The 25,812-nt window shown below is 34.8% G+C and overlaps 3 protein-coding genes across 3 annotated transcripts; 2 read left to right on the top strand and 1 right to left on the bottom strand.

Moving 5' to 3' along the window:
• Window positions 1-798: 798 nt before the first annotated feature.
• Window positions 799-12,873, bottom strand: LOC114544290. Its single transcript, XM_028562960.1, has 11 exons — window positions 12,611-12,873; window positions 12,280-12,534; window positions 11,870-11,963; window positions 8,514-8,684; window positions 7,873-8,033; window positions 7,421-7,584; window positions 5,950-6,101; window positions 5,329-5,403; window positions 2,554-2,613; window positions 1,092-1,197; window positions 799-926 (listed from the first exon to the last, which is right to left on the bottom strand). Exons 1-11 carry the CDS (start codon window positions 12,871-12,873, stop codon window positions 799-801), a joined length of 1,629 nt encoding a protein of 542 aa, XP_028418761.1.
• Window positions 12,874-18,680: 5,807 nt separating this feature from the next.
• LOC114544289 (THAP domain-containing protein 1-like) lies at window positions 18,681-19,279 on the top strand. The gene is made up of 2 exons (XM_028562959.1): window positions 18,681-19,049; window positions 19,250-19,279. Exons 1-2 carry the CDS (start codon window positions 18,681-18,683, stop codon window positions 19,277-19,279), a joined length of 399 nt encoding a protein of 132 aa, XP_028418760.1.
• A 327-nt stretch (window positions 19,280-19,606) lies between these two features.
• Window positions 19,607-21,454, top strand: LOC114544288 (the record flags this gene model as incomplete). The annotated part of the gene is made up of 6 exons (XM_028562958.1): window positions 19,607-19,649; window positions 19,741-19,948; window positions 20,098-20,455; window positions 20,665-20,865; window positions 20,945-21,130; window positions 21,208-21,454. Coding segments are annotated over exons 1-6 (1,243 nt in total), but the record flags the coding sequence as incomplete, so codon positions are not given.
• Between the last annotated feature and the right edge of the window lie 4,358 nt (window positions 21,455-25,812).

The following is a 25,812-nucleotide window of genomic DNA, read 5'->3' as shown; positions in this document are numbered from 1 at the left end:
TTTCTTTCTTTCTTCAAATGTATATGGCCGGATGCTTAACACACTGAAGAATTATGAAATTTCAAACGCTGTGGGAACCGTGGCGGTAAAAAATACGAAGATATTTATGAGTTATATCGGTAGCTATATCACAACTAAAGACATTTCCAACTCCGAACTTTGCATCGTCCAAAAGGAAAGTGGTGTATTTGACCAGATTGTAGAGCATGTTTACCGATATTACTATGCTTTATATAGCCGAATCATTCAAATTGGACTTGTATATAAATCGCACTCAGGAACCTCGAGGATTGCAAGTGAGTGAATATTTTTGTTATAACTCTTCCTTTCTGAGCGATTTACAGAATTCGAACTCCGAACCAAGAAAAAAACACACATAGGAAGCGTAATTTAAAGTTTTGTGATTAAGCCATATTGTTTCGCATGAAATTTGGCCGCCATGTTTGTTTTTATCCGAATGCAAGACGCCATCTTGTCCCAAATTTCTGGTAATGTACTATACGCATAAAAACACTCCGCCCCCCGGAGTTTACACTATGACTGATTGACTGTCTGACTGTCTGATGTGAATTTTCGCCACTCACCACAATACTGCAAAGTTTCACAGAAACTTTGCACTAAAAAGAGTAAAACTTGATTAAGCTTCCTAGTTAACTATTGTCAACGGTCAAAAACGCATATAAAGGAATTTCAGAGAGTCGGAAATCTAAATATTTTCGGTTAATTGTGCAGCCAGCCCCCCGAATTCCCCAAGAAGGCAAGAGCAAAATCTGTTTATCATTGTTTAGTTCTATTATCTTATATGCATGGAAAGTAAATCATTAAACTATTGAAAGTAGATGGTTGAAAATAATTTCTTGATAACGAACGCTTACAATATTCTCTCCAACAATCCAATGTCAGCAAACCCAGGCGTCGAAACTCGACTAAATGTGAACATAAACAAAAACAAAATATATACATATGGTGCATTAAAACGATAGTAAAGGATCAACACAGTTCAGAATTTGCTGTCGATATGACATACACACGTAAAAATAACACATCTTGTAACAAATCTGATAAAGGCAGCTTATACCACACCCGCTTACCTTCAAAATCATAAAAATTCTGTGATGTTCTTGAATATAAAATATCACACGAACGCGTGTGAGATATTGCTTCTCTATATGCGATTGCAAACCATTTAGAAGGCGACTAAAATAACGAAGGAATCTTCTGTTTATAAAGTCACAAAAGACTTTCTTCTTTATATTAGGAATTTCGTTACGAGATTGCACATGCCATATAGCTTTCTCAAAGAGCAATGCATTTACAGATTTGAGCTAATAGTTATGAAAGAGGAGAACTCCCAAGTTGAAAATGCTGAGGTTAAATCCAGGTTATACTGAACAACGGGCAGTTTAGAGCGATTGAAAAACACTATCCGTTGGATAACGCTATTCAACTTTCCTACAACCGACCTCAGATGCATGAGATCCATGTAAATAGATCGGGGCCTTGTTGTATGAAGGCTGGGTAGCGTTATAAATGAAGGAGTGACTTTTTCAAGCGTTATAAAAATGTCCGAAAAGCAGTGAAACTACAGATTTTCAGTGAACAATTAAAAGCGAATCCTCAATTTTGGAATACTAAGGTTAACCCACGTTATACCAAACAATAGCCAATTTTTGAGCGTTTGAAAAACATCATCCGGTGGATCGTGATCTATCCAGCTTTCGTACGACCGGCCCCAGTGATCAGAGGCATTTGATAAAGAATAAGAAGTTTGCTAAACGGTTAGATGGGCTGGAGGAATTTTTTGCTGGTGCTAGTTGTTACGTTAGCAGCAGGGACCGGTTGTATATCACGCCCGTTTAGCTTAAGATAAGTAAAATTTAAATAACACCATACAATCATGGACAAAACCTGTTAATAACACTGTTGGTGAAGTATAATTTTCATTTCATTCCGATTAACTTACTTGTTTCATGGATATTCTCCCCCCATCCCCTTGGCAATGTTGGGTTTAGCATGCAAGCAAAGGCAACGTGACAAGATATCCAACATTGAATATATATAGTTGTAAACAGTATCTTTGTATTAAGGTTAGTTTGCTTGTTGAATAAAACGATAGACTTGTTTTCTATACTAAACAGGCTTGATACAACCGACCCCTGATGTTTTATATGCGTTCTTAGAGCAAAATCGCATTGATTTCATGCAAAAGGTATTTTTTAACTAAATTTTTAAATTTTTAAACGAAACACATGCATGCACAGATAACAGATTTATGTAATTATACAATAACTATCGCATACCTCCAGATCAATATGTGACCGATGTTTTTAAACATATATAAATATTTTGAAAGGGTGCAAAAATATACGTTTAGATTCATGGTATAGATTTATACACTATTCACAAGCACCATAACCATTACTGTTACTCGATTTAGCAATTTAGCATGATAATATTAAATAATTCATAATCAATAATTAATCAGAAATCAATCAACGCTACACCAGGAAAAGTCCTGATGAACATTACATTTTCTTCAGCATATTTGTATACCTTTCTTTGGCTGGGAGTACATTGTTTCTGCCTCACATTTCCAGAAAAACAAGGCCGTAGCTAGGATGATCACATCGGCAATGAAATATTAAAGTTTTAAGTAGGATATACGAATGCGATTGTCGTCGTGAGAGGCGTTTGCATGATGACGTGATGTGGCGTAACATTTCAGGCCGGTTTAGATGCTCATCATGAGCTGAACTTAATGCAAGCCAGTTCAAATTAGGTTCTGCTCGCAAGAAGCATTAGCCCTAAACTACTACAAGGTATAAGGATCAAAGGGCCTTAATTTCGAGTGGAAATCAGACACAACTGAATTCAAGCCAGAAGCCTTTGCAATGCCCATAAGTAATAAGTCTGCAGAGTGTGTAGCTAAGTGCATTAAAACTTTTTCGTGCAGGTAATTGATTATTTTTGAACAACTTATTAACTAGTACATATCAGATCACGAGTGAGATCGACTGATATTGGGCAAAGGGGATGGGTGAGACTGACTGATGTTTTATGAGGCTAATGAAGGGATGAATGAGACAGACGATTGAAAATTGAATGATTAATCATCAACAAACATGCTAGGCTTCCTGCGGAGTCACAAGTCACAAAAAACGGTTAAAATAAGGAAAATTTGTGCTCATTTCATCTTATACAACAGAAAATTACCCACAATTACAAGAAATCCTTGCGTGACACATTTTAACAACGCTACCTGTTACCCAAACAGTTTTCTTTGCTTTAATATTTATCCAGTTTTTTGAGGGATCGTTAAGATTGGGGGAGAACTGAGCCCGCCGTGCTACGTGCTCAGTTATCCTCCCAGGCTGCACATGCGCACTTGTTACAAGGAGAGTACTCAGAACCGGGGAGGACTGAGATCGTGACACCGGTGCATGCAATGCTCTTCCTATTGAGCTACAAAGGTAGCTGACAAGTGCGATCGTGGTTATAGTGCGGATATTAGGAAGGTAATCCCTGCGATTAAATTCAAATACTACATAATACTACATGTATATTACAAGTATACGATTGTTGTTCCTGATAAAACTTTCAGGCCATGCACTACTCACGAGTGAGTTTTTCAAAACCCTAAAGTTGCACGAGTATACATAAAATTGTTCGACAGGAAAAAAATTCATACGACATAGCTACATTACTGATTAAAAGTATTCAAACACTGTTTTTACAGCCCTCATGAAAATCCTCATATCTACTTTAAAACAAAAGCAATTTGTATAAAAATATTACATGTTCCAGAGCGAGATTTTTCGCACTGTTCAGCAGTTATTTTAACTTACTATTTTAAACCGGAAGTACATTTTTAACCTAACAAGTGCCATTTACTACCTTTTTAAGTTTATTGTTTAATTGGGAGGATATTTGTGAGATATCGATGTTTTAGGAAGAATGAATAGTAAAGTGTTTGTATTTTTGAATAAAGATCGAATAGGGCCAGTAAGATGTGTATAGTTTTCATTGTCGATCAAATTATGGCCGGTCAAAAAAATAACAAAACATTTAAGCATTTTAAAAATTTATGTCCAACACTTTTTAAGTATGCCTTGTCTACAAGTATTTGGAATAGGTTCTCTTAATCTCAGTCAATATCTGCACGTGGTAATTTACAACACTAAAAGACCCACGTTGTCAGGTTTTGAATTTAATGTTTTATACTCATTAAAAATTTATGCACTTAAAAACTGTTCTTTGCACTAAAAGGCCTGATTATTCGGGAAAAGTGAAAAAGTTCTAGCAATCAAATTAATACAGTCATGAATTGAATTTTAATTGAATTTTAAAAAAAGAAGTGGTAAATGCCACATCTTTGGTCATAAATCTGCTTGCGAGTGACCAATTAATTCCTAAAACTGCTAGGGAGTGCATAATATGACGCTCTAGAATCTAAAAATAGTCATGCTTTTTTGTGAGGGCCAAAAAGAGGTGTTTGAATACTCAGTACTGATCAGTACTGTATTTCAATTTTATGTCTTGAGCCTACATGTACAAAGTTTATATATTTTATATTCAGAATATCAAATCACTGAAGCCTAGCTCACATTTTAATGGTTGTTTTAACGGTTCGTAGCGAGTAAAGGTTTTAGCACGAGATTAAGGAAAACGCTTTTTTTTTTCCTTGTCAGGAAATTTTCGACAATTATAAAGAACGTTTCTTTACCGATTTTATTTCCTACGTCAGTACATGTACATAAAACTGGCTGTATCAAAAATGGTAATCAAACTTCAGCATGCAGTTGTGAGTGTTGTCGGAAAACTACACTATACTAAATAAATAAAGCATGCAGGGTCGAAACTAGGGCGATAATTCGGGAAGGGGTGGTGATAATTTTTTTATATGATGTTCTGCCCAACGGATTTCTTTTGAAAACGCGCATACATATACAAAAGAGATCTGTCAGACAAAAGGATATACGAATATGTATCCCCCCCCAATTACAGTATCACATCTATAGTTTCGATCATGCAGAAAGCATAATTAATCAGGCAAAAAAGTAAAAGAAAAAAACCCGTGCTGAATTAAGTTGCATTGCTGCTTAAATGTATAAGAATAGAAATTTCGGTTCGTTAATCAACCGGATAACTGTGCAGTAATATAATTTAGCAAAAAATAGTCTACATGCAATCTAGTATAAAGCCCCGTAGAGACGGACGAATTTTCCTTGACAAATTTTCCTTGCCAAGTTTTGTTTGCTCGTGCATTTGTACGCGAAATATTATCGCCCTTAGCAAACCTTATTAAATGATTGATAAAAAAAAACTTACCAGGTGTTTTGTATACTTTGAAAATATTGCGGCGAGTTTATCCGCATTGTAATCAGAACCTTGTGGAAGACAAAACTATATAAGATGAAAGGATTATCAAAATTCACCGTTAGAAATTGATATGGACCTCTCTGTAGCCTGTAGCAGTACCTAGGTCATCTCAATGAAGAGGTCAGATTCACTCTACCTATCAGGGCGTGCTCTGCTATAGTCTGTTATCTATATCATATAAGTTCACCTTGAGAACTTTTAAAACTATAATATGTCTATTTATATACGACTATATATAGGACATAAATCATTAGAGGCATCGTAATTGCCCGTATAGTAGGTAACAATTTGATTAAGAGACAAGTGAAATATGATATTGTTCAAATTGATTGTGTTGTCAGGTTTTATTGTTAAGTTCAGTACTCTATTAAATATTACCAAACACAACAGAAATGGTAAGAAATCCAGGAAGCCATCCGTGCGGCAAGTGTGATGGCGTGTGCATGACGCGTTCATTTTGGAAAAACTATCCCTAGTAATACTTCTGATTATACATATTCTGTGAAAGAGAAGGTGCCATCTACGCTTTTTCATATAGAGGCAAAGCGCCAGAGAAGGTAATCACTTTACCTTATAAACCTGCAGAGTACTGCACATGAGCTCAATGCCATCACCAAACCCAAAAAATCTCGGGTCCTTCACGAGTGAGTTCTTAGGTAGTTTGTGAATATCGTAAACATTTGTACATGGAATAGATACGATGATGTCATGTTGAACAAGATCTGTGAAAGTATAAATGAAAATCACGCGTACATATGCAAACGTTTTAGGCCGATATTAGGGACCTTAAGCATGTAGGACGGCAACACGACGACGACGTGGTTGGAATACTCCTTTGAATTAATGTTATGATAAAGCGTTGTTGTATATTATCAGTGTACCAGTTTAATGAGATTTAAGACGTTGAAAACATTGTGTTTACGTTTTTAGGGACAATTCTATAGAGCTAATTCGAGGTGGCGCTCACTGGGTCCTGAAATGCAGACGTTCTACATAGGACGTAATAAACGACGTTTTGCCGTTGTAAACAGAACGTAGATCACGCGCCTAAAACTCCCATAGTAATTAATAATTCATTTCTTTTCAATGAAGCATTGTATTGATAGCTGCCGTCGTCGTGTTACCGTCCTACATGCTTAAGGTCCCTATTCACTGACACGGTCCGCCAACGCTACGCGATTTTTACGAATTTCTGAGGTTTCAAAAGCAACAAAAAACAGCAAAAGCAAGTTTGATCATGTTATGATATTCTTGATAATTACTGAAGGATAGCATACTTTGACATGTCTGGGGCCCATAGCTCTCAAAATTTCCCTCCAGAATTGAATTATTTTGCTTAAAAAAACCCCAAAAATTCGCGTTGCGTTGCGCCCAGTGTGTGTGGGCCTTAAGCCTGTTTTCCACCAGGCGAATTTATTTGCGCGATGCGATATCTGAAATGCGGTGCGGTGATTAGTTTGCGAAAAAATTTGCCGCGAAAAAGAAGAATCGCTTTCTACTTTTTATCAATCTGCACGAATAAATTGCCTATTGGAAAACGGGCTTTATACCACATAGTTTCTTTCGAAATTGTAAGACCAGTACATGTGAGTGTCAGAATGTTTTTTAGGTCAACGATTCTGGAATCGACATCACGTCCACTGGTACCAGAGTTTTCCAAAACTATTTAATAACGGACTTTGATGGACTTGTTCAGAATATATAGGTTTTTTATATAAACCTTTAGATTTCCAGCTGAAACAGCTTGCTTGATATCCAAGCGTTTAAGTTCGAATCGTCTGTACCGCACATTTGAATTAACTAAGTCCGAAAATAAATCTCGCAGAGCACTTACAAATACTCTTGACTAAATCTATAGGGCGGAGAAATAAGATAGAGTTGAATGGTTAGGATTGGTTATTATTTAGTACACTTTCTTTAAAGCGGCCAAAATGATCATATCGAATTGTCGTGAACAAGCCACCTTACCCGATATGAAATAGTCCGAATGAAAAAATAAGTAGATGAGATATAAGGTTGTATGCGTGCAGCATCTGTTTACCTTTCTCTGTTTCATCGGATTCCGGTGTGTCTACGGGCTGTAGAGAAATCAACTTACAATTGTCGTCTAAATTTTCTCCACAGGAAGTTTGAACGACGTTATTTTCATGTGATCTGTTCAATGTAAATTGTGACTTTCCCTTGTAAGTCGATCTTAACGTGCGACTGAAAATAGAAGAAAAACCTTGGCCTTAATTTACGAAGAATAACACCCAGAGAATGATTTATATATCTTTGTCTTATATATATTACTCGGTCTTGTGAAAACTGGTGGGCGATCCGCTCCAAACAATTTGCTACTCGACGAATATGAATCAGCCGTATAATGTTTAGACCAGGGGCACATTATGAGTTAAGGGCATCACTGGCTCATTATAGAGCAAGTTTAAGACAGGTGATGATTACCCCATGCACTTTATAAAAAAACTATCTTTTGCATGACTGTTACTTTACCATGATTTTGAATGTTGCAAGTTCTTTTGGAAATGCTGTGCTTTTTCTCTAAACCTCTCAAGTGTATCTGAAAACCCTTTCTTTTTCCCAAACTGACTGCTATTTTTCTTGGATACAAGGGATGTATGGTGGTCACCACCAATGGCCTCGTCTTCTACATCCTGAAGGAAAATGGTATTACCGGTTCCATGACCATTGCAAAATTGCAACAGAAAACTGGAATGCTTACAACAAGCTTGGACCCAATATGTGTTCTAGTATACCACACTTGATAAAATGAGTAGAACTTTGACAATTATTGGCTTCCTATACAATATTCATTGGGGACAACTAAACATTTTTTATGCATCAGCTTGTATTCCATTTGGTATTCGGTAGTACTTATCATAGTTGGTAAGGAAAAATTTGTATTCATATGTTACTAAATCCGCTATATTTTAAGTCAACAATGTACAAAATTATTACAAAAGGCTGCTTTGCAAAAGGCTGTTTTTTTAAATTTAATTTTTGAAAATTAAGAACATTTAAAAACTCGATTTTACAGAATTTAAATGGCACAAGACCAGGAATAAGTATTATTGGTTAAACTGTTTAAAAAATTAGGCCAAAGACAAATTCAGGTTTGAGCAAAGTAAACATACCGGTGATGAACCACTGAATATAACTCTAAATGTTGTAAGATGCAACGTTCCTTCCACAGGAGAGAGATATGTTTCAACACATATTGCATCTTGCTGCAGCAAAATCTTCTCACCAGGTAGTAATGTTGGATGTTTTGACAATTTCTTATTGGTAGCTGGAGCAAGGAGTGGCTTTAAAAAAATGAAGGTATAGAGGTAATATATAATTGAGTAGCAAATCATCTGCTTTTATTAACAGAATTCAATTTAATAATGAACTAATAGTGTTTTAGGAATCAGAACCATGTATTATAGTGATTATAATTTTTTCCAGGCATTAATGACCTTTGACTGTCAGGACATTTACATGAACTTGACTAAATGCAGTAATACAAAAAGCTCACTGGTCAGAAATCATTATTTGAAGTTTGTGCACATTTTTTAAAACTGAAAATTCCAAATAGATAAAAACAGTGTAAAAAAAGAAATGCCCATGTATTAATTTTTTGGTTTATTTGTAATGTGTATTTGTATGCACAGCCAAAACCAAAAATTCTTAAGAGGTCAAGGCTCTGCAAAACATATTTTCCTCCAAGGTCCTAAGTAAAAATATCTTACTACATACTAATAGCTCTATTATATATAAAAGATAGCAAATTAAAAAACTAGTGAATAAAATGCAAAAGATTGAAAGCACTAAAATTAAAATATGTTGTCAAAAGGTGCGTTTGACTTTTTCCCATTATCCCTGATCGGTCACCTATTAATCCCCTCTAGGGTCTGGATCTGCTTTGGGAAGATAGCAAAAATTCATTATTTGTGTAATATGATCTTGACCAAAACTCATTAGAAGGAGGGTTTTCATCTATTATATACAAATTGTATTCTTCTATATTTATACCTTATATTATTTCATATCACAAGTTAAGTTATTTCTTTAAACAAATCCATACAATAAGTTTGGCATTGTATGTGTTTCGGGAAGATTGTTCATAATATTAAAATATGGAACTGCCACCTCCGCAATAGATATAATCATAACTAGGGATCCAAGAATAGTGCAAAGTTTTCATGCCCTGTAATACCTAAGCAACCAGACGTTTGTCCCAACATAAACATTTTGACTTATGCCTGTAAAAATATAACGAACTAGGTTAAACATTAATCAAAAGGAAATTACTCAAAGTACTCAAATGACGTTAGCCGCGGATACTGTCACTATTAAATTATAGCTAATTTTAGTTGCCCATGTAAACCGGCCAAACCGGGCGCGATTTTCTCAGTGTAGTCTCTTTTCTTCGTCAAACAACTGTGACTACATTCACTACATTTATATGACGGCACCAATTTATCCGTCATTTCATAAGAATAGCCAAAATAGTTGCGTTGTAAATAATGTAAATAAACCGCGGTGCATATTATGTATATGATGTGGATACTTCGACGCGTAAAATCGATACAAAACAATATACTTATAATCAATACTGTATACCTCCAAAATGATTTGATTACTGCACAAAATGTCCGTTTTGTATAGTATCATTTATGTACTGTATGCAGAATATCAGGTATCGACTTGCTATCGACATAATATACATTCGTGTAAGAGTCTATCAATACATATTAAACAACACAGCGTCGTTTCTTCCTAACCTCTTAGCTCTATTTATGGAATAAACCTTCCAAATTATATTTGTGTTGAATTGAATGCTCGTAATTCATAACATAAGTTGATAAAGTGCGTAGATTCTCAAAGATTTGCTCGATTTTTACGCCCGGAATGTTTTGAAGCAATGCTCGTCGCTCCTCGTTTCTTTACATCGTGAATAATGTTCAAGTCTCGACGGCACATGCGCAGTTGCGACGTGTAAGAAAGAATCGGGTGTTCCGGGGGGTAATTTTTGCAAATCCCTTTAAAACAAAACCCAAACCGCGGAAAAGCAATGCTTCAAAATTTACAGTAACCGCCAAAATCCCTCAATATTTTGGTGAACTTTGCAGAACGGGTATAGTGCATTAATAAATAAAGCATGTTAAACTGATTTATAAACCTTAAATTACTGATCATACACAAAAAGTTACTATACGCATAAATCAACCTACCCCCCGTAAAGTTTACACTATGACTGACTGACTGACTGACTGACTGTCTGACTGACTTACTGACTCGTTTGAATTTTCGCCACTCATCACAATACTGCAAAGTTTCTCAAACTTTGCACTAAAAATGGAGAAGCCACTGTTCGAAAAGTTCGTGTCTAACAGAACTTTGGTAAAATAATTTTCATACATGTAATTTGGTTGCCATGTCTAATGATACATAGTATAGGGCCTGGGGCAGAATTACCAGGTTGAATATATGTGTTGTTTAACCTTCATTTCACTGTACAGGGTGAAATAAAAAAATAATGTCATTCTTTACATTTATTAGAATATGTTGAAGACTTGTACAAGACAATGCTAAGTGCCGAAAGTGATCAGGTGGATGAGGCATACAAGGAGTTGGTAGATATGACACCAGATCCCATGAATTCTATGCTGCAAAAGCAACCAAGAAATGAAGCCATAAAGAAGATGCTTGATCGTCAAGAAATGGTTGTTGTCAATGTCAGACCCACTGCAGGTATTCCACATTTGCAGTATGTGTACTCTTTTCAAGGAATAAAAATATAGAGTGACAGTGGGAAATACAATGCAACATAAATTGTATGGGTATGTATAATAGTTAAGTATATTAATTTTATTTATTTTTTAGAGCCTTCTACTGTGCAGGTACAACCGGTAGCTCCTTGCGAGAATCGAGCAAAACCATGCTGTAGAACATGTGGCCAACCCATGAAAGGCCATAAAAAGGTTTCCAACTGTCCTCGAAACCAGAAGTAATGACAGGATGTATATATGTATATTTGTAAATATTTAATTGGTTCCTTAGTGATATTAAAATGCCTCATACTCAAGAACTTTGTTCTCAATTACAAAAGCTTTCCCAAAAAAGACAAGATGGAAAGCACTGGCAGGATGAGGGGAAATATTATTATGGAAGCCACTATTACAAGTCACTATTACAACTAGTATTACAAGTCATCCATCCCCGGTGATGTTAAATAAGCCTATAATAAGCATGTGTTTGTATAAAATTTTAATCCAATATTTTAAAACCTTTTCTTACAAGACTTTTAAACTAACAAGGCTGTGAAAGAAGAATTATATAGTTAGTGTCAAATATTATACCAAAGTATCTACATTAAATTAAGATGCGTTTTCGTCATCATCATCATCATCATCATCATCATCATCATCATCATCTCATCATCATCATCATCATCATCATCATCAAATCCCTGGTATTCCTTTCCACTGAATTTGCTGCGTATTACATGATAGGCACATGCAGGCAGTGGTATTCGTCTTTTTCCTAAGTAGCCATAAACAAGTTGTATATATTGTCTGTATGCAACACTTCGAAGATATCTGCAGAGTGAAACAAAAAAATATGTTGTTTACTTATTTGAGAATACTGAGTTTTCTATTATACCCATGTAATCAGTGCATTGTTAGCCAGGGATCAAGGTATTAGGTATGGAGCAATGCTGCATGTGCACATTTACTGTAGCCTAGCAGACTAGGATATGTAAACAGAAATCCATATTGTAATGCATTTCAAGTTTGATTGTTTAGTGCTAAAGTTGATGGGTTCCTGTAGAAGCATTGCACTGTTTATATAAACACAACATTGACTATTGGTACTACAAGAAGACATATATTACAACTCCATTCGGATCTTTACCTGTTTTCGTCGCTACCCATTTTATACTTTTGTCTGTCGATTCTTCTAAACTTTGGCCCAGCTAAGCGCAATGACCAAATAGATAAACACACATCGCTAAAGCCAGGATGAAGTGTGATGCATTTAGGGACCGCACTCATTTCTTGCATGATAATATCACTGCTGAGTGCCTCGCCACAGCCTTCTACTTCTTGGCAACATTTACTCTCTTTTTCGTTTTGCAACAAGTCGGTTTTACAATTCCCACATCCACACCTGCGGAAGGAAAAATGTAATAAAATAACCTAATACTGAACACGTGAGTTTAAACAGTGTAGGTAGTTTTACTCACCAGCCTTCAACAGATACACGTCCTTCGAGCCGGCCTCTAAGTACTCGAAGCCTATCGTCTTGATTGCGCCTTTCTTCGTAATAGTTTTCTACCCATTCAGTGTCAGCAATTGGTTCGTCTTGGTATGGTTGCATTAATTCTTGATCGCCTTGTGCTTCGGTAGCCAAAGGAGCGTCATCTTCAACTTCCATCATGTAGCTCGTAATAAAATTATTTTCTGATTCACTTTGGCTATCGATCGGATCAGTAAAGCTCGACGACATTGTCGTATCCGCCAAATTAAGCAAAACGCGGCAGGAAAGTTGGAAAGATACAACTCAAAGTCTATCTTCGCTCTTGCAATATGTAAAATATAGTCTTTTATAACTTTGCAAGAAATGCGAGTTCTCGAAATGACGTCACAACCCGTCTCACAAGCGTTCTCGCCCTAGTCCTTTTAGGGTCACGGTTTTATTCAAAATCACCAACTTTGAGGTCCTCAAAGTCAATGAAGATGAAATTTTCGACCTATCAAATATATTGCAAAAAACTATCTAAAAAGTCTATTTCCCCAATCATGACATAGGCACTTAAATGAGTATTGCTGAAATTAATGCATCCTATAGACGACCAATTTAAATAGGCAATAATTATTAAAGACTTATGTATAATTGTTTGTGAACCACAATTTTTCATTTTTGTAGCTGAAAATGGTTCCAAGATTTTTAACATTTCTTGGATAACCAAGCAATGGGCTCTCGTAAGAATCCAGCACCAGGGCAAAAAGGAATGGGCCGAAATCTCGGTCCGACCAGTTGTTTACAAAGACAAAATTTCCTACGGAAAATGGAGACGAGTGTTCTTACACTCCGTAGTGAAGATTAAGACAGCTCAAGATGGTGCCCCAAGCACAATGGCATTCATAAACTTACCATCTGACGCATCATATGAAGTTCGAATGATGCCAATGAACCCCGATGGTGAAACCAGAACAGCTGTATATATGTTTTTAGATGCACAAGAAACCGCCGATAAAGGTTTGAACACAATAAAAAACATAAAATATATCTTGAATACAGGCAACCTGTCATGATTCTTTACTAAGAAAACCTGGATATGTTAGATCACTCTATAAATGTGCTTCTGAGAGGGGTCATTATAATTCGGAGTTATCATATGTGGAAGCGGATGAAGCATTAGACGTATCATGATGCATCTTGAAACTCAGAGGCGTTTGCATTTAATACCATGCACGTGTCAATACCAGAGTCTTTTTTAGTAAAGAGTTATCGGTGTTCGTACTAGAGGTCAACCTAACTTTCCAACACACAACTTCTTTATAGACTCCGTGCAGTATTTCTATGTATTTCTGAAGATCATTTGCGTTATTCTTTATGTCGTTCCAGGAGAGACAGTGAAGTTCAAAAACGTGTTGGCACAAATGAAGAATTTCAAGGTTACGTGGTGTCAGTATTGGCATGGTTGGTGGATGCATCGCGGTGCTTCTAATCCAGACTATCTGCTATTGTATCATGGGGTAAGGATTATTCAGATTACTTGTATACATGTTGTTCTTCAGCAAAAGCGGCTGTATTCAAAAAGTCAATAGGGTTATACAATTTGATTCGATAAATAAACTTTAACCAATCTGGTGAACAAAAACATAGATCATCAATTTGTAGAAACACCATGTACGTGCATGTATTTATTATATGCGCCGCTTTCGGGCCATTAACCCTGAAATTCATCAGTGCAATAAACTTTTGGACATATTGTAACAGCCCTATACACGTCCTTTGAATGGTTTAACTTTAAAGTTTCAAGATTTAATCATCCTATGCACTATAACTTATATGATTTAAAGATGAGCTTGGTATTTTGATGTTTCTTTCGAGAGCTGTGTTCAGTGTAACAGAATTTCACAATGTTTCATTGCTTTTCATTTGTGGCTTTTTAGAAGCTGCGCTAAATGCGCAAAGAAGCTGCGCATCCGCAGAAAACAAAATGCTGACGTGCCAACTGACGTCGTTATTGACATTGAGAAAGATAACGAGGTAAGTGTTGCTCGTATTCCACAAAAATATGACCATACGAGTAGAGGAAGAAATGGGAAGATATAGCGTTGTTGTTCCCTTTGAAGTGCCGAATTCTAAAATAATTAATTTGAAAATCGCGAGCTGGAGATCTTTTAGAGACAAAACAATGGACAATTTCCGGGTCGGAATACTTTCAAGAACAAACTGAAAGTACTAAAATGATGTAAAATACGGAAAATATATGCTGGTAAAATGCGAAATGTCATACTGAGAGAAAACGTCAATAATTCCGGCTCAAAAGTGCGTACTCTTTTTCTTTAGATCGAACAAGCTTCAGACGAAACAGAGACGACAGTCCTTGAAGCGAAAGAAACTGGCACAGAAGAGGCCAAGGAATAAAGCAGCTTTTGAAGATACAATTTTCAGTTTTTTATATGTTTGCATGTTAGATTTCTACAAGACTTCTACAAGACGTTCATGGCTCATGTTTGGCCGCATCGATAGCAGAGATGGCATTATGTGCGGGGACACAAGAATACAAATCCGTACATTCGAGTAGATATGACTTTCGTACAAGTATACAAAGCGAAAGAATTCGGAATCCTGAGGCCCGATATCATCACCATTTGCAGTCAAATTCTACTTTCCTACCGAAATTAAGATGGACTTCCGTGTGGATTGGAAGCACCTGTGGAGTGCGTGGTTAAAATGTCTCAACCGACTTGATCAACTGACTTCCTCTAAGGTACGTCACAACGGATCTTTGGACGACCAATGATGGTTACTCCACCGTGGGCCCAAACTGAAGCTCTACCAGTAACGAAACATCGCAAGAACGAAATCTGAATTTCAAGACGAAAGTAAAACATGGATTTGATTGCTGCATGCGATGTTTCAAGCGTGTTTGGGCTCGAGAAGCAGTTCGTGTATACGCATCTTCTGTTGTATGATACAAGTTTACTACGCAATTTGTTACAATGACGTGTTACCCGCAAGTGACTTGTGTTTGCCATAGTTTATTGCTCTCGATTAAAATTTAAGAAAATAATAGTATTAAAGGTGAAAATGTGTAAAATTGTATGGTGTCATTGCATGCTATTTGTAATAAACTAGATTTAATTAACAAAGTTGGGTATTTTGTATTTTTTGCGGGCGGCCTTTCTCCCAGCCGAACAGTGCTTGCAAAAAGCCCGTTTTCGGTGTTAATAAAATATTATTTTATTTTCTCGGAAAGATACATGTGGTATTCTATTGTTATTCTTTTTCTATAAAGCAATGGGGAAAAGACCTTCCATGGAGATGTACAAAACGCACGGTGGTACTGGAGCCCTTTCCTTACAATTCTCGCGGTTTGGTGAGAAAAGTCCCTAAAATTTGCCCTGTGGCTTTCTGCCCAGCCGAACAGTGCTTACAAAAAGCCCATTTTCGATGTTAATAAAATATGATTTTATTTTCTCGGAAAGATGCGTGTGGTATTCTATTGTAATTGTTTTTGTATAAAACAATGGTCAAAAGATCTTCCATGGAGATACCGTACAAAACGTACGGTGGGACCGAAGCCCATTGCTTACAGCTCTCTCGCGGTTTGGTGAAAAAAGTCCCTAAAATTTCTCAAAATAGAAAACGAAGCATCAAATATTTACGAGGAACATGCTCTTTAGCTTAGCACACAGCCATACTGTTTAGAACTCGCTAAATTCGCCGCTAAAATTATAAGGCAAAAACCAGTTATCATGCAGCATTAATAAGCAAACAATTTTGAACAACTTGCGCCATTTGAAAGTTTAAACTTCACGTTACTATAGTCCAACAGGAAAAGGTAGCAAGCGGCAAAAAAGAGAAAATAGCTTTTGTAAAACTATAACTGGTCCTTTGTGGGCAGATTCAGTTCTGTGCCTTTTTTTGTGTCTGAGTAAAAAACGAGAGGCACTGGGAAACTGGGAACAATTTTCTTTGATTGTTCTCGTTCCAACGCCACGCTCCGACGCAAGCAATTATGAACGTCACAATCTTTCAATTATAGCGTAAATTTATTTTGCTTCTTTCGAGTTTGACATAGCGCAATGAAGCAAGGCGATATTATGACATTTTTGGTAGCAATTTTTGGATTATTGATGATCCTGTTTTCGCAAGAAGGTTTTGCATTACGTTTCTGTCCTCCACGAACCATGGCTGTTTCCCTACGCGAGGCAGGAGACGCTGCTGAATGCGTTTGCCTGGAGGAATTCACTGGCCCACAATGCCAGTACAGAGGTAGGTCATTACTGCGTACTATATATCAACTTATAGAACCTTAAATGCAAGTTAATAATATGAACCTTTCGCATTTATATTAAGAACAGTTTAAAACCGATAGAGCTATATATCCAGTATAAACAAACTTAGTTTAGTTTAGGTTTCTTCATGTAGTATCACTGGATTAATAAGAGATGATCCTTTCCGGCCTTAAGTTGGGAAGAAATGTTTAAAGCTGATAGAGCTATCCTGCATGCATAGATAAGTTAAGTTAGTTTAGATTTCCTTTTGTAGTAACAATGGAGCAATAAGCGGTGATCCTTTTTTGTAACTTTTATATATAGAAATCGAATAGCTTTGCAAAGGTAAAACTGTTTTTAAACTAAATAGTCTTGAGAACGAGTGGATTAATTTGAGACTCGTCTTGTAGTAACACTCCTAAATTACACAACAGAATTAAACAGAGAAAGAAAAATATAAGAGTAGCTAATTATTTAAAAATAAAAGTTTTTATACGTAAAACTTTTGATCATGCACGTTCTTCAGCGCGTGCACATCAATTAATTCCCCATTCCAAGCGCGCGCCATTAATGGCTAATCAATATTACAGAATTTATCTTTAAAAATCTGACATCTCATATAAGGGAAAAATTGCTATTTTAGACCATAGTTTTCAAATTTTTTGAACTGAATAAAATGAACTGCTGGTCTAATATTCTGTTGTATCCTTTGCCAATCCCGTCGGAACATTGTTACTGAATTTCAAGTTCAGAATAAAATATTAAAGAATTTACCTTTCAAAATCTGACGTTTTATATAAGGGAAAAATTGCTATTTTAGATAAAGATTTTCAAATTTTTTGACCTTAATGAAATGAACTGCTGGTCTAATATTCTGTTGTATGCTTTGTCAATCCCTTCTCAACATTCTTGCTCAATTTGAAATCTAGCAAATCAATATTAAAGAATTTAACTTTCAATGTCTGACATCTCATATAAGGGAAAAATTGCTATTTTAGACAATGGTTTTCAAATTTTTTGAACTAAATGAAAAAAACTACTGGTCTAATATTCTGTTGTGTCCTTTGCAAATCCGTTCTGAACATTGTTACTGAATTTCAAGTTCTGCAAATCAATATTAAAGAATTTATCTTTCAAAATCTGATATCTCATATAAGGTAAAAATTGCTATTTTAGACCATGGTTTCAAATTTCATGACCTGAATGAAATTAACTGCTGGTTTAATATTCTGTTGTATCCTTTGCCAATCCCTTCTGAACATTGTTACTGAATTTCAAGTTCAGCAAATCAATATTAAAGAATTTAGCTTTCAAAATCTGATATCTCATATAAGGGAAAAATTGCAATTTTGAACAATTGTTTTGAAATTTTTTGACCTTATTGAAATAAACTGCTGGTCTAATATTCTGTTGTATCCTTTACGAATCCCTTCTGAACATTCGTACTGAATTTCAAATTCAGCAAATCAATATTAAAGTGCCTATGTCATGATTGGGGAAATAGACTTTTTAGATAGTTTAGACGATTTTAAGAACTTTTGCAATATATTTGATAGGTCGGAAATTTCATCTTCATTGACTTTGAGGGCCTCAAATTTGGTGATTTTGACAATTTTAACGTTTGACCGTGACCCTGAAAAAACTGGTAACTAATGTTATGTGTGACGTCAAATCGGGAAGTCGCAAAGAGAACAATGCGCTTTTCTATAGAAATAAGACAGTGCTGCATTGTAAAAGCGGGGTTAAGCGAATATTTTTTGAAGATTTACGCCTTTTGTGTTCGGCATCTTCAGTGTTAAGATGCCACACAGGTGTGTCGTCTTTGGTTGTTCCAACACAGCGAATTTACGCGAAGGAATTGCACTGCACAGAATTCCGTATGCGAATGATATGCGGCCCGAGGCAAAAAAGCGAAGAAAGACTTGGGTAGATTTTCTCCGACGGAAACGTGAAAGATGGGAGCCTTCTGTCCATTCAGAAGTTTGCTCTAAACATTTTAAAGAAGAGGATTTTGTGAATCGCTACATTGGCGTCAATGAAATGCCTGACGCAGATAAACCATTGCTCGTGGCTCCTCGCTTGAAGCAAGACAATATAGGCATATGTGTGTTTCCTTCAAAATACTGCGAGACAAGTAGCACGTTATCCGCGAGAGACCGCCGTCGAATAGTGAGTATCATCAATACTTTATACTAGTACTTTATTCTTTATGGTTTTGATTCCCGTATTTTGCATACTCTGCGCAAAGTCACTGCGGATGATGAATGTATCATTATGGGACATTTCATAGGCATTATGCTGTAATTTGTATTTAGACTTTGACCTTGTCTTTTAAATAAATAGTAAAATGATATTTTATCTATTTATAGACTCTTCGTGCTAAACAAAACAGATTATGAAAAGTGTGGCGCTACAAAATCTCATAGTCAAGCAGCATCATGTTCATCAACCGAGAGTTTTGAACAATGCCCAACAGCAGAGAGTGACCAACACGATTTATGAGTTGAGATGCTTGAACAACAATCAGCAGAAGAAACTGACATGGTATTAAAGACGGAGTAATTTCCGGAATTATGCAAACAAATTCTATCTATCAAAATTATGCATATAAAGTCTATATCTATATATTTTAGGGTGATATTGAAGGAAATGTAAAGACCGCGTGGGTCCAGACAATGCCATCAAGTTGTAGCAATTGCAATGAATTAACGAAAAAGTTGAGGCAAATGAAGAAAAGGATGCTTTTTTATAAGGCTCAGTCAAGTTTTGGTAATCATAATCTGTTAATGTTGTTCAAAACATGTTATGATAATAATATTCTGTAAATGTTGCTTATTGCAATCCCTTATTTATTTACTAGGTGGTGATAATTCATCATCAGATGATGCTACTAGTGATGAGGAAGAGGATGGTGATGATGATGATGATGTTAGCAGTGTTAGCAATGTTGACTCACATACATCAGAACCATCCATACCAACAGAGGTCGAAGAAGAACCAGCACTGGAAGAGCCATTGACTGCCACTGATACAGAATCGGAGATAGAGGATGATATTTCTGGGAAAAGGTACTAATTTTACTCAAATACACTATGTATAAATGACCGAAATGAAATATCTATAAGAAATAAAGTACGCATGTAGTTGTATGCAAACATAAGCAAAATACCTTGATATCTTATATTGATATCTTATTACTTCATTCTATTCATTTAAGAGTCTATATCAAAGATGACAATTTGAGGACACAAGCAAAGTTTGTTGTCTTTCTTCCACAACTCATGGAATTATTTGGCACTTGTCCAACCTGTAGCATGCCAGGTGTCCTCATTGATGTTAAAAAGTTTGGAACAATGGTACAAATCGAGAGAACATGCAGTCAAAAAAAGTGCACAAAACGCAACAATGTGTGGAGCAGTCAACCAAAATTTCCTAACTCCAGTATTCCAGCGGGGAATTTACTTCTGTCATTTGCCATTTTAACTGGCGGTGGATCTGCAAGCAAAACGCTAAGAATATTTGAACATATGGGGTTAGGAAGCATATCTCTGTCCACATTCTACCGCCATCAACGTGTATGTATACATGCAGTTTGTTTGACTAGTTACCTAACCAGTTAGCTATATTGGTGTTGACCAGTTCAAAACAATTCCTATTTAGGTTGTTTTTTTCTATCATGACACAAAAATAGCTGCCACTCATTTGTTATTTGTTTGCTCTCTTGGAAGTTAGGTGAGGAATTTCCATCACCTTGTACTTATTATGAAGATCTCTTTATTTTAAGACCAAGCTGTTTCCCACCATTCATATGCATTGGAAATCATACAAAGCATCATGGCAAGCAAAGTTGAAAGAAATAGATGGCATTGTTTTAGCTGGGGATGGTCGTCATGACAGTATGGGACATAGCGCAAAATACTGTGCATATAGTTTGTTCTGTTGTGATGATCCAATAAATGCAATAATTGATTTCAGTTTAGTGCAGGTACTGTGTAATTGCATAATATATTGTAGATTTATGAACTCTTAGCATATTATATATTTGCATATTTTTCACCATTTAGAGAAATGAAGCTGGCAGCAGTCCTGCCATGGAATATATGGCTTTCACAAGATCAATGGAGGATGTATCAAAAAATGATTTGAATGTTAACACTTTTGTGTCTGATCGCCATTCATCCATTGCCAAACACATGCGAGAAAAGCTGCCAGAAATCACTCACTACTTTGACCTGTGGCATTTGACAAAAGTATGTGCTATAAATATTACATAATTGCTATGTAGAATATACAAACATACTAAAGACATACTGTATATTCTTTAGAGGTTTCAAAAGTACTGAGCAAAATTGCTAAGGAGAACGATTGTGAGGTGCTTTTACCATGGGTGAAGCCATGTGTTAACCATCTCATCTGGAGTGCCACATCCACAGCTGATGGTAATGGCCAAGTCATTTGGGCAAAATTGGAATCATCTTTGGAACATGTTGCTAATGTTCACAAAGACCTTCCTAATCCTGTCTTCAATAAGTGTGCACATGATGATATAGAGGAAAGAACATGGCTTGATAAAGGTAAAACATATTTTACAAAATTTAAAATCTGAACCAAAACATTTTATGTAATGATTTACCTATCAAAAGAGAGCCCATGTCATGAGAAGTCTAATAGTATTTGATTCATTCTTATACAATTTTTGGTTGCAGAGATATGAGCAAAAGTGTCTTTGTATTCTTTATAAATTTCATTATGAGATATCACTCAATTCAAAAAACCTAAAATCTGAACCAAATTTGTTTAGGTGATGATTTACCTATCAAGAGAGAACCCATGTCATGACAAGTCTAATGGTATTTGATTGATTCTTATACAATGTTTGGGTGCAGAGATATAAGCAAAAGTGTCTTTGTATTGATTATGAATTTCATTATGACATATCACTCATTTTAAAAACCTAAAATCTGAACCAAAACATTTTAGGTACTGATTTACCTATCAAAAGAGAGCCCATGTCATGAGAAGTCTAATGGTATTTGATTCATTCTTATACAATTTTTGGTTGCAGAGATATGAGCAAAAGTGTCTTTGTATTCTTTATAAATTTCATTATGACATATCGCTCATTTTAAAAAACCTAAAATCTTAACCAAAACATTTTAGGTTATGATCTACCTATCAAAAGAGAGCCCATGTCATGAGAAGTCTAATAGTATTTGATTCATTCTTATACAAGTTTTGGTTGCACAGATAAGAGCAAAAGTGTCTTTGTATTCTTTATAAAATTTCCTTATGAGATATCACTCATTTTAAAAAACCTAAAATCTAAACCAAAATTTTTTCGATGATGATTTACCTATCACAAATAGAGACTATGTCATGAGAAGTCTAATGGTATTTGATTGATTCTTATACAATGTTTGGGTGCAGAGATATAAGCAAAAGTGTCTTTGTATTCTTTATAAATTTCATTATGAGATATCACTCATTTTAAAAAACCTAAAATCTGAACCAAAACATTTTAGGTTATAATTTACCTATCAAAAGAGAGCCCATGTCATGAGAAGTCTAATGGTATTTGATTCATTCTTATACAATTTTTGGTTGCAGAGATATGAGCAAAAGTGTCTTTGTATTCTTTATAAATTTCATTATGAGATATCACTCATTTTAAAAAACCTAAAATCTGAATCAAAATTTTTTAGGTGATGATTTAGCTATCAAAAGAGAGCCCATGTCATTAGAAGTCCAATGGTATTTGATTGATTCTTATACAATGTTTGGGTGCAGAGATATAAGCAAAAGTGTCTTTGTATTCTTTATAAATTTCATTATGAGATATCACTCATTTTAAAAAATTTAAAATCTGAACCAAAACATTTTAGGTAATGATTTACCTATCAAAAGAGAGCCCATGTCATCAGAAGTCTAATGGTATTTGATTGATTTTTATACAATGTTTGGTTGCAGAGATATGAGCAAAAGTTTCTCTTTGTATTCTTTATAAATGTCATTATGAGATATCAGTCATTTTAAAAAATTTAAAATCTGAACCAAAATATTTTAGGTAATGATTTACCTATCAAAAGAGGGTGCATGTCATGAGAAGTCTAATGGTATTTGATTCATTCTTATACAATTTTTTGTTGCAGAGATATGAGCAAAAGTGTCTTTGTATTCTTTATAAATTTCATTATCAGATATCACTCATTTCAAAAAACCTAAAATCTGAACCAAATTTTTTTAGGTGATGATTTACCTATCAAAAGTGCAACCCATGTCATGAGAAGTCTAATGGTATTTGATTCATTCTTATACAATGTTTGGTTGCAGAGATATGAGCAAATGTGTCTTTGTATTCTTTATAAATTTCATTATGAGATATCACTCATTTTAAAAAACCTAAAATGTGAACCAAAATTTTTTAAATGATGATTTACCTATCAAAAGAGAGCTCATGTCATGAGAAGTATAATGGTATTTGATTCATTCTTATACAATTTTTGGTTGCAGAGATATGAGCAAAAGTGTCTTTGTTTTGTTTATAAATTTCATTATGACATAACACTCATTTTAAAAAACCTAAAATCTGAACCAAAATTTTTTAGGTGATGATTTACCTATCAAAAGACAGCCCATGTCATGAGAAGTCCAGTGGTATTTGATTGATTCTTATACAATGTTTGGGTACAGAGATATAAGCAAAAGTGTCTTTGTATTCTTTATAAATTTCATTATGAGATATCACTCATTTTAAAAAACCTAAAATCTGAACCAAAAATTTTTAGGTGATGATTTAGCTATCAAAAGAGAGCCCATGTCATTAGAAGTCCAATGGTATTTGATTGATTCTTATACAATGTTTGGGTGCAGAGATATAAGCAAAAGTGTCTTTGTATTCTTTATAAATTTCATTATGAGATATCACGCATTTTAAAAAATTTAAAATCTGAACCAAAACATTTTAGGTAATGATTTACCTATCAAAAGAGAGCCCATGTCATGAGAAGTCTAATAATATTTGATTCATTCTTATACAATTTTTGGTTGCAAAGATATGAGCAAAAGTTTCTTTGTATTCTTTATAAATTTCATTATGACATATCGCTCATTTTAAAAAACTTAAAATCTGAACCAAAACATTTTAGGTTATGATTTACCTATCAAAAGAGAGCCCATGTCATGAGAAGTCTAATAGTATTTGATTCATTCTTATACAATTTTGGTTGCAGAGATATGAGCAAAAGTGTCTTTGTTTTGTTTATAAATTTCATTATGACATATCACTTATTTTAAAAAACCTACAATCGGAACCAAAATTTTTTAGGTGATGATTTACCTATCAAAAGAGAGCCCATGTCATGAGAAGTCCAGTGGTATTTGATTGATTCTTATGCAATGTTTGGGTGCAGAGATATGAGCAAAAGTGTCTTTGTATTCTTTATAAATTTCATTGTGACATATCACTCATTTTAAAAAACCTAAAATCTGAACCATTTTTCGGTCATGATTTACCTATCAAAGAGAGCCCATGTCATGAGAAGTCCAATGGTATTTGATTGATTCTTATACAATGTTTGGGTGCAGAAATATAAGCAAAAGTGTCTTTGTATTCTTTATAAATTTCATTATGAGATATCACTCATTTTAAAACCTAAAATCTGAACCAAACATTTTAGGTAATGATTTACCTATCAAATGAAAGCCCATGTCATGAGAAGTCCAATGGTAATTGATTGATTCTTTTACAATGTTTGGGTGCAGAGATATAAGCAAAAGTGTCTTTGTATTCTTTATAAATTTCATTATGACATATCACTCATTTTAAAAAACCTAAAATCTGAACGAAACATTTTAGGTAATGATTTACCTATCAAAAGAGAGCCCATGTCATGAGAAGTCCAATAGTATTTGATTCATTCTTATACAATTTTTGGTTGCAGAGATATGAGGAAAAGTGTCTTTGTATTCTTTATAAATTACATTATGAGATATCACTCAATTCAAAAAACCTAAAATCTGAACCAAATTTGTTTAGGTAATGATTTACCTATCAAAAGAGAGCCCATGTCATGAGAAGTCCAATGGTATTTGATTGATTCTTATACAATGTTTGGGTGCAGAGATATAAGCAAAAGTGTCTTTGTATTCTTTATAAATTTCATTATGACATATCACTCATTTTAAAAAACCTAAAATCTGAACGAAACATTTTAGGTAATGATTTACCTAAGAAAGAGAGCCCATGTCATGAGAAGTCTAATAGTATTTGATTCATTCTTATACAATTTTGGTTGCAGAGATATGAGCAAAAGTGTCTTGTATTCTTTATAAATTTCATTATGAGATATCACTCATTCAAAAAACCTAAAATCTGAACCAAATTTGTTTAGGTGATGATTTACCTATCAAAAGAGAACCCATGTCATGAGAAGTCTAATGGTATTTGATTCATTCTTATACAATGTTTGGTTCAGAGATATGAGCAAAAGTGTCTTTGTATTCTTTATAAATTTCATTATGAGATATCACTCAATTCAAATAACTTAAAATCTGAACCAAATTTGTTTAGGTGATGATTTCCTATCAAAAGAGAACCCATGTCATGAGAAGTCTAATCGTATTTGATTCATTCTTATACAATGTTTGGTTGCAGAGATATGAGCAAATGGTCTTTGTATTCTTTATAAATTTCAATATGACATATCACTCATTTTAAAAAACCTAAAATCTGAACAAAATTCTTTTAGGTAATGATTTACCAATCAAAAGAGAGCCCATGTCATGAGAAGTCTAATGGTATTTGATTGATTCTTATACAATGTTTGGGTGCAGAGATAAAAGCAAAAGTGTCTTTGTATTCTTTATAAATTTCATTATGAGATATCACTCATTTTAAAAAACTTATAGATGAAACGTTTGCATTTCGATTCGC

The sequence above is a fragment of the Dendronephthya gigantea genome, unplaced genomic scaffold (assembly GCF_004324835.1).
Source record: "Dendronephthya gigantea isolate DGI-Jeju-01 unplaced genomic scaffold, DenGig_1.0 000717F, whole genome shotgun sequence".
In the NCBI taxonomy this organism is placed as follows: domain Eukaryota; kingdom Metazoa; phylum Cnidaria; class Anthozoa; order Malacalcyonacea; family Nephtheidae; genus Dendronephthya; species Dendronephthya gigantea.
Note: the sequence above shows the minus strand (reverse complement) of the source record. Positions and strands in the feature narration are given on the sequence as shown.

Coding starts and splice junctions, on each gene's coding strand:
- LOC114544289 (XM_028562959.1), top strand. CDS start 18,681: ATGCCACACAGGTGTGTCGTCTTTGGTTGTTCCAACACAGCGAATTTA. Junction 19,050..19,249: donor CGAGAGACCGCCGTCGAATA/GTGAGTATCATC, acceptor ATCTATTTATAG/ACTCTTCGTGCTAAACAAAA.
- LOC114544290 (XM_028562960.1), bottom strand. CDS start 12,873: ATGTCGTCGAGCTTTACTGATCCGATCGATAGCCAAAGTGAATCAGAA. Junction 11,964..12,279: donor ATGGGTAGCGACGAAAACAG/GTAAAGATCCGA, acceptor TTCACTCTGCAG/ATATCTTCGAAGTGTTGCAT. Junction 2,614..5,328: donor CAAAGTATACAAAACACCTG/GTAAGTTTTTTT, acceptor TGATCATCCTAG/CTACGGCCTTGTTTTTCTGG.